General features: G+C 38.5%; 1 protein-coding gene across 1 annotated transcript in view; it reads right to left on the bottom strand.

The window, feature by feature from the left end:
• The window catches only part of LOC113406058 (ralBP1-associated Eps domain-containing protein 2-like), a 140,884-nt gene that overhangs the window by 47,566 nt on the left and 83,529 nt on the right, over window positions 1-9,789 (bottom strand). Inside the window, exons 11-12 of the mRNA XM_029910713.1 lie at window positions 8,385-8,459; window positions 3,692-3,734 (exon numbers count right to left, since the gene is read on the bottom strand). Of these exons, the coding sequence (XP_029766573.1) occupies window positions 3,692-3,734; window positions 8,385-8,459 (118 nt within the window). The remainder of the gene's footprint in view (window positions 1-3,691; window positions 3,735-8,384; window positions 8,460-9,789) is intronic.

Genomic DNA, 9,789 nt, shown 5'->3' with positions numbered 1-9,789 from the left:
GGGCGGCCGGAGGCTTTTTTGCCTGGGGCGGCAAAAAAGCCAGAGCCGGCCCTGCATGTGACCTTAGCCAACAGCAGAATAATTATAGTAACTATCTTGAATACACCTGAATTAAAATTTCTTTCCTCTCTACCGACTTTCTTCCTCTCCTTCTCCATAAACTTTAATTTGAACTCTCAACATGTTGGGCTCTGGCTGCCGCTAGGAGTATATTAAAAGTGCTAACTTGCTTCTGAAGCATTTTCACTATGATATTTATTTCCTACAATATGGCTGAATTCTGAAAGCACAAAAATAAATAAATGCAGCCAAAATGTTGCATTAACTGTAACATAAGTTGTAGTACTTAAAATAACAAGGTGTCCTGGCAGGAGCCTACTTTCAGCCTGCAGTTTTGATGTATTCTGCCAGCATAACCCCGGGCACAGGGCTGCTGGCAATGCAAAATCTCCCTAAGAGGATCTGTAACAGTGCAACATGCCTGCAACCCCATCTCCTTTGTAGGGTCTGCAGCTGAGTGGGATTGGCCAAAAAGGTGCCCAGTCTTACTCAGTTCACCCTCACAGCACCTACTTATGGGGCTCCTACAGACCACTGGGGAAATTAAAAAGCTGTCCTTCTCTAATGGAATTCTTGTCGGAGGGCAGCATTAGAAACACTGCCTGCCCTCACTGTTTCAGGGAGGAGAAATCTGTACCTCCTTGAGCAATCAGGCCAGACAAGCCCAGGGTTTTTTTGCCCTAAATCTGTTGCAGCAGAGACAATCTGAGCTGTCTGGTTCAGATCACATGATTCTCCTTCAACCAATGAGCTAGCTAGTTGGTAATTTGGGGGCCTAAAACTAATAATTAAGTGGTAGGACAACAAGGCAAAACTATTTGAACTCACATTACCATGCCTTAAACTGGAATGTGACTATCTATTCATAGGTGCAATATATGTATCACTTGAATTCACTGTTCACAATGATCCATTTTCATGATACTGCCTGTGTATTATGCAATGTATTTTCTAAACACTTTTAACAAATTTCATTATCTTGAGTGGAGTCCAATAATTTCTGCTGTTGGAGTCACAAGGTCTGTTTGCAAGCCTGCAGACTTTACTCAAATCAGAATTGACAACATGAAGTATTATACTTACTAGAACACATTATGCATGACAAGCAAGACAAAAAAAGATTCATCATCAACAGGCAAAAACTCCAACTAATGGGAAAAGGGATCAGCAGCTTTTGCCAAACTGGCAGTAGTTAGTAGGCAACTCTTTGTTAACAGGTTGGACACTGGCAACTTCCATCTTATATTTTTGATTAAACCAATAAACATATGAGGTAAAACCAAACTTGTTTCAGAGTTCACATGCAACATGTTGCCTTTGCTTCCACTGCATTTTTCACCCCAGGGTTTAGAATCCTCCAACCCAACTCATTTAAAACCTGATCCAAAACCCATGAAAGTCAGAGGGCTTTGGATTAGGCCCTTAAAATATTGCACTTCAAATATATACAATAAACAATGGAAGGGGAGCTATATTGGAGAAAAATAGGCAGCTTTATACTTTATCATTCATTGTAAGGAACTGTAAAGTAGTGCCTAGGAGGCAAAAATGCATCTGGCCTTGCAGAGTTAATACAATGCTACTTGAAGGCCACCATATTGACTGACACCAGGGATTGAACTGGGGACCCCCAGAACTAAAAGCATGATCTTTATAGATTGAACTAAGCTAAGAGCAGTAACAGACGCCTCTCTAGAGTTGGTCAGATAAACTTCAAGGGAACTATATTTGTCAGAATCTGCAGTTCTATCAAACTCGAAATGCCGTCTATTTTGCAGGAATTTTAGTTTTAAAATAGTCAATATCCTATTGCAACATTATTTAAATGAAATCAAAATCAAAAAGGGGGGGGGGATTTTTGAATTTTCCTCTGCACAGAATTTCAAAATGTTCAGGTTTTGTTCCTAATTAAAACAAAGCCAAATTCTGAAACCTCGAAATCCTTTGCAAAATGGAACTTCTGTCCTCTACACATCTCTATTCATCTCCTCTGTGGATCAGGCACAGAGGGGAACACGTAAACACATACAGACCTGTGGGTTATGCAATACATGATAGACAGGGGTTCTGAGGTTAAAAATGAACTTAATCCATACTTTTGAAGTATTATATCGAAGTCCCTTAGTCACATGATTTTCTTTTCAAAGTAATTTATGATTTCCCCCCCCATTTTATGATTTTAAACCACAATTAAGTGAATTTTAAGACCGTAAATGCTCCAGCTTGAGTTGGGCACAAAGCGTGCAGGTGCTGTGCAATCTTCCTGGACACAGACTCTGTCAGCCATGTCTCTCAGCCCTACCCTGCCATTCTATTCCAACTCATGACCAAAAATCTATCTGTGTCTAGTTACATGGTGATTCTGTCATGTGGCTAAACAGCTAGTAGGGACTGAGAACACCAACAAATCACATTTTCTTATGCAAAGTAAACTCAGCTCTCCAGAAGTAAAAATGTCCTTATCACATCACATCACATCAACCTTGCATTCCTCTTCTCCGACTAATTCATTTCCAGTTTTTGCATACCTGTCCCAAGTGCATTTTTCCTTGTTTTATTTTCTACTACTCACTTTACTATCCCATTAGATATTAATTCATATTCTTCCCCTCTCAATACTTTTTTCCAACCGTGAAGTATATCAAACTTCTGTCCTGCAAATACTGTCTGTCTTCAGCACCAGTGTACTGCTTTGCTGTAGTAGGCCAGTCAAATTCCTTTCCCTCCCACCCCTCAATTTACTGCCTCTTCGGGAGCAAAAATACATCTGCTCAAGAGAAGTCTGCTTAGTACTTTTACAACTCCTGGCTTTTGAGGATACATCTACAATCCTTGAAACAAACTCTAAACAGGCAAGCATATAATTTTGTTCTCTATAGCCTTTAGTTTAATTTCAAAGTGTTAATTTCTTTTAGTTTTTCCCATTCTTTGGTTTATCCTCCTTCTCTGCCAGACTCTTTTTTTCTCCTTCTCCTTCTTCTTTTTTTGTTCAATTAATTATAGGCTTTATGAAGAAGAGACTCATGATTACACATTCATTACATTAGAGAAAGAAATGAAGCACTAAAGTAGTTAATCTGACTGGCTGAAATAGACAGCCTAAAGTATAATACAAGATGTGGGCATACCAGAATGCTGATCAGCCAAAAACAATGCTTAACACAGTTATTGTATTTTTGATTACACAATATTTTCAGACATGAGTTGCCTTTTTCATTCCCAGCAAGTAACCAATCTTAGCAGCTTTAATTTTTAATCCACATTCTTATATGAACCATACACCATGTTCTTCCACACACCAACTGGTTACTGTTAGATGTGATACTACACAATTCAAAAGAGAGGACACACTCAGCCGCATCAGATGCTGCCATTATTGGTGCTCTCTAGATTGTCCAATGTGGCTATCCATATGTAGCATGCAACTTTCAATTAGATGAAGTCTCAAGACTGTTCCTAAAATGGGATGATGGGTCTCCCAACATGACATTAGGGTGGCTTCTATTTCCACCGCAGTTAATAAAATGCAATACCAACACCTTCACTCCTACACAGTTTGATGTTTAAATAATAGACTGTTGAAGATCTCTTCAGATGGGAATATTTCTTTGACAGAAATAGAAACAAGTACCTGGATCTTGGTCTTGCCTTGAGTGTGTTCGATTCCTGAACAACTGAAACCAACAGATTACTTGTTAAAAACATTTAAAAAAAAAAAAAAAAAAAAAAAAAAAAAAAGAGGAGGTTTCTTTATCTGCAGAATGATAGGTAGTTGAATTAATTACAAACAAATGGAGGATGTCAGAGTGATGCTCATCCCTGCATAATAATGAGGATTTGATTGTTTTCACTCCTCACTCCCCATCTGTAACTGTGAATGTTCTCATCATCCACATAAATCTCTAGTTCTTTTTTTTAATCCCATTGAGACCGACTACTCCAACTCTTGGCTTCAGTTACACCTTGCAGCAACAAGTTCCAGAGTTGTTTAAAAAGTATTTTCTTTATTGATTTAAAATTTGTTGCCTTTAGTCACTTTTCTTGTCTCATAAAACAAGAACAGTTAAACAGCAGTGAATGATTTACCTTCTCAGAACTATTCCTTATATATGTACATCCCTTTCTATGAGTCGCCTCTCTAAACAAAAAGTAATCCTGAAAAATGTAACTTTGTGATTGCTTTCAAATCTACTTCCCTGAAAGAGAGATTCTTGGGATATTAAACTAGTGTAATCAATTTTAAAAGTCTAAGATAGGTGAGTTCCTTTTTTAAAAAAATTGTTATACTAGATAGAATGCTAAAAAGAATCCAGAGGGATGGTACTAGAGAGAGACTTTCGGTGTTATTTGTTACCTTCAGAAAAATCAGCATTTTGCCAACAGTTACCACACTCCAATATCTATCTGATCTTACCGTAGATTTTCCTATACAGGATCTACCTGTGGTAGCAGTTGGCAAATGCTGACTTTTTAATGGCTTGTATTATTCTCTTGTATGCACATACCAGTTAGGGGGTTTACAGACATGCAGAACAAATGAGATAGCAGGCAACATAATGTAGATCCACAAACATGCACTTTTTCCTCATAAGAGAATTTGTTTGCATGGGTTTTACATTATTGACTGAAGCGCTGCATGGAGGCTATACAGATGCAACTGGTAGTGATTAATGTTCAATAAGAAAACCGCTTATGAATGAATCTCTCAGTAGATTAATGTCATTAACAAGCGTCATTCCATATTCCAGTGTAACCAACTCTTACTAGCAACTAAAAGAAGAGAAGAGAAGGAATTACCATTAACAATGAGCAATAATGAATATTTTTTTAGGTTTGAAACACCCACAGAATACAATTTTAGCAACAAATTTCTACAATCTTATGACCCAATTTTGACAGTACTGACAATGATAACTTAAATTACATATATAATTTTTGAAAGATTTGCCTTCTCATTTTATATCATTCAAGGTGAACCATATTTTTAGAATATTTATGTTTTCTTCAGATCACCCCCACAAAACTATAGGGAAGATTGACATCAGAGAGTCCTCAAATTATGTTTTGTTGAGGTGAACATGGGGACATAGAGGGAAGACAGAATCCTATTTTGAACTGATTATTGTATTAAATAAAGAACTATATCAATGCAGCGTTATGGTCAAGGCCTTTTTTTAAGCAAGTGAAAGTCAGGAAATTCAAGATTAAGATTCAATGACACCCATAGCTCAACCGGGGGGTGTGGTGGGTCTGCTTTAGAGGCTGAAGACTGAACTGAAAGCCATACAGTAAATGGTGTAATATGCTAAAGTGGTAGAAGAGAGAAAGGAAGAAACAAAGATTTCTTGACTATCCTAAAACACTCGTACAGTCTGCGGCACACTGAGCTGCTTTGTGCTTGGCTTAAGCAGCAAGAGCAGAATTTAAGCTGTCATTTGGAAATAATTAAGGACCAACATTTTTAAATGTGGGTGCCCAAATTCAATAATGTAATTTCATAGGGGCACCTAAATAAGTGGCCTGATTTTCAAAGGTGCTGAATCAAACAGTTTGCATTGACGTCAAATTACTAATCTTTATGATTGTGAAGAAAACCTTCCAAATGTGAACCAATGAAATGCTGTCTTTCCTGAGTTTATAACACAGGCAGATAGCCTAAATCAATAGCTCCAAGAGCGATCTGAACTTTCCCTATTCATTTCAATTAGAGCCCTGCACAGATTCAAAATGTGTATCTCCATCTGATCTGTAATCCGCAAACATGGTCTGCAGATATCTTCAGATTTGCAGGACCCTAATCTTAGTGGAGTTTTAGTCCTGAAGCCTAAAGATAACATTGATGATATTTAAACACTGATGATCACTACAGGAAAACTGCCTAATTATTGTGGCTTTAAAAAAGCAGGTCTTTTCCACCTCTTAACTTCTGTAACATCATCTACGTACCTAAAGGATATTCTCTAGTACTTTGTCCGGTCCAGTTTTAAATAACTCAGTGTAATGGATTACCACTACTTCCTTGGTGGACTATCCAACAGTCTAATTCAGGGGTAGGCAACCTATGGCACACGTGCCGAAGGCGGAACGCGAGCTGATTTTCAGTGACACTCACACTGCCCGTGTCCTGGCCACCGGTCCAGGAGGCTCTGCATTTTAATTTAATTTTAAATGAAGCTTCTTAAACATTTTAAAAACCTTATTTACTTTGCATACAACAATAGTTTAGTTACATATTATAGACTTAGAGAGAGAGACCTTCTAAAAACATTAAAATGTATTACTGGCACGCGAAACCTTAAATTAGAGTGAATAAATGAAGACTCGGCACACCCCTTCTGAAAGGTTGCCGACCTCTGGTCTAATTGATTTCATAACATTTTTTCCCCTGATTTATGAAACCTAATTCTTCCTCTTAAATTTCATCCCATTTATTTCCCTTTGGACTCAAAGGGAGTCACCAAGTAAGGGGAAAGGGATTGAAGGGCAGCAGGTAACAAAGGAGACAGAGAAGGAAAAGGGTTGCATCATCTATCCAGGAGAAGGAGACAAAGGGAAAGCCACTGTGATTTTTTACTGCTGCCTTTCCCTCTGTGGGGTTTGGAGTGGGAATTAAGACTCTAACCCTAACCTTTTCAGGGGTACAAAACTGTGCCACAAAAGAACAATACAGCAGCATCCATTCCATCTCCATGGAGAAAAGGTGAGGGAGGGGCTAGAACTTGCAGTGGCTTGGGGACAAGTGTGAGCAATGACAGTTTTTCTGAGCTGTACTGCTAGGAGTCCTGCTAAACTGAAATTCAGGAATCCCAGGAGAGTGCAAAGAAAGAAAGATGAAGATTCTGCCACTAACTCTCCCTCCTAGAGGGAAGTATGTATGTAGGAGACCACGCAATCAGTCAAAAACATGAGCTGAAGATAGGAAATCTGGCAGTTCCCAAGTGTTTTTGGGAAGGAGCCAGGAAAAAAAGAGTTGAAAATGAGGCACGCAGCTGTTGAGGGGCCATTAATAAACTTGAGTTTTAAGGCACAACTACTAAGACAGGCCCTTGGGGTCAGTTTGCTTAATCAAGGATATCTTCATGATTAAAAGGAGGAGAACTTCAATTTTTTTTTTAAAGGGCAAACCCAGATTTGCACTAATACCTAAGTGGTTAACCACTGAGATTTATAAGCTCTACTGAGACCTGATAAAGCAGTGTTTCTCAAACTGCGGTGGCCGCTTGTGTAGGGAAAGCCCCTGGCGGGCCGGGCCGGTTTGTTTACTTGCCCTGTCCGCAGGTCCGGCCGATTGCGGCTCCCACTGGCCGCGGTTCGCTGCTCCAAGCCAATGGGGGCTGCTGGAAGCGGTGCGGGCTGAGGGACTTACTGGCTGCCACTTCCAGCAGCCCCCACTGGCCTGCAGCGGCGAACCGCGGCCAGTGGGAGCCGCGATCGGCCGGAACTGCGGACGGGGCAAGTAAACAAACCGGCCCGGCCCGCCAGGGGCTTTCCCTATACAAGCGGCGACCCCAGTTTGAGAAACACTGTGATAAAGTTTTCAAATATTCAGAGCTTTGCAAGGAATATTTTTAGGAAGGTTGGATGGTTAATTGTAAAGGCATCACTTCTCACTGAGGTTAAATAAACAGAACAAGTATGAAGTTTCTGGACCAAGCAAGCGATTTTTGACATATGCCATTCCAGAAATAAAACCTTCTGAGATGATAGGGGTGGGGAAGGGAATCAATAGCTACAGGAAAGGAAAGCTACTTACAGCCTGAACTGTGGCACCAGTGCTATAGCACCATACTTCCTGTCACAAGGTCTAATTTTCAAAATTGCTAAGCACCCATTGACTTCTATGAGAATTATGGGTAGTCAGCTCCTGTGAAAATGAAGACTGCTCAAAATCATTACTGGCAAGATATAATGTTTACTCTGTGTTTGGGAAGGGTTTCCATCAACAGTTATATTATTACCAACTTTTCCCAATCTTGTGTGCAGAAAAAAATGGAACTTACAATATGCTATATTACAAAATGTCCTTTGTGCTTAAGAAATGAATCAGAAGAAAAGTACAGTAGGTGAACCTTTTTGACAAGTTCAAATCCTAATTCGGATGAACTTTGCAAATAATGGTCATTAACTCATGGGATGGATCATTTTTTAAAAGTAATTTTATTATTAAAAATTATTACTAGAGTGAAAGGAAAGGAACGTTACCAGTGAAATGAAATAAAAAAAAACAAATTTAGGCTTATTTTGGTAAGAAAATTGTTTAGCTGACAAGTTCTTTAAAAAAAGATTATTTTTTTTTTAAAGACATGAAATTTTTCTCCTCTTACCTGTTTTGACAGACAAGTGTTGAGATGGTTTAAAATCCTTTGGTATTGTTTTGGCAGTAGTGCTTATGTTCAGAGCTTAATTAAAAATAAACGGAAAGTTATTTTAAATTAATTATGTACTTGAAAACAACAGTCCATAGCTCTCAACTTTGATTAAGGCCCTATTAATAATACTTCTTACATGGTGAAAAGAAATGTACACACATTAGGTAAATTATTCCTCACACCATCAGTGTGAAGTCACTATTATCTTTATTTAATAATAATTAAAAAAAAGTGAGGCACAGAGAGCTCTAGGCCCAAGCTGCCAACTGACCACAAATTTTCAGTGCCTCAGCTTTTGGGTGTTTAACTTGAGAGACCAAGTATACAATTTTCAAAGGTGCTGAGCACTTGCAACTCCAGTTAATGGGAACTGGGCATGTTCAGCGGTCAATAACTCTGAAAGTTAGGACCTAGGTGTCTCATGTTAGAAACCTAAAAACTGAAGCATTCAAAATCTTTTGATAACTTGGGTCTAAGTGACTTGCCCAAAGGCACATAGTGAGTCAGCAACCAAGCCGGGATCAGAACCCAGGAGCTCCCGGTCCTCTGGGCTTACTCCTCTAGAAAAGGTTTAGATCATAATATCCCTTTTCCACCAACACCTAAAACATCTCACATCAAGGATGTGAGCAAAACACAAACCAACCAAAAAAGCTGTATTCATTTTGCCGAGAACTGTATTATATGGGATCCCTATGGCTGAAACTCACTTCACTGCAGTATGTCCAGAGTAAAAGGACTTTATGTGGACGTAGTCTGCTTCCTCAGTCCCATCTCTATTTCCACTATTATATACGTTTAAATATATAAATAACTGACAACGCAGAATTGATTTATCTGTGAGATGATGGAAATGAATGAGAATTTGTTTCACTTACAACATCCTAAGCTACAGAATTCTGAATCCTCAAGAGTAAAGCTAAGCAAATAATTGATTTTTCAGTTCAGAGGCGAACCGAAAAATTTCTGGAAAAAAATTAATCAGTTTCAGTTTTAACAAAACATTTTGTTAGACCTCAACAAAACGCAAAAATGAAAAAAACCCCACTTTTTTCAGCTTTTCATTTTGTTCCAGTTGAACAAAATGTTTAGTTTGACCCAAAATGAATTTTTTTTGTTCCTATTCATTTTGGGGTGTTTTAAAATAACCAAAATTTCAGAATGAAATGCCATTTCAAATTGAAAAATAGAAACATTTCAAAAACAAAAAGCAGAAACAAAACATTTTAATTTCCCCCCCCTGAAACCATTAGGCAATTCGCAAAAAGTTTCAGTGCCTCAAAAATGCATTTTTGGCAAATTTACTATTCGACAAAAAAATCATCCGGTTCTATCTGGGAGTTCTCCTTCCGGGCAGCAC

This window comes from Terrapene carolina, unplaced genomic scaffold (genome assembly GCF_002925995.2).
Source record: "Terrapene carolina triunguis isolate 2854851 unplaced genomic scaffold, T_m_triunguis-2.0 Scaffold22, whole genome shotgun sequence".
In the NCBI taxonomy this organism is placed as follows: Eukaryota; Metazoa; Chordata; order Testudines; family Emydidae; genus Terrapene; species Terrapene triunguis.
Note: the sequence above shows the minus strand (reverse complement) of the source record. Positions and strands in the feature narration are given on the sequence as shown.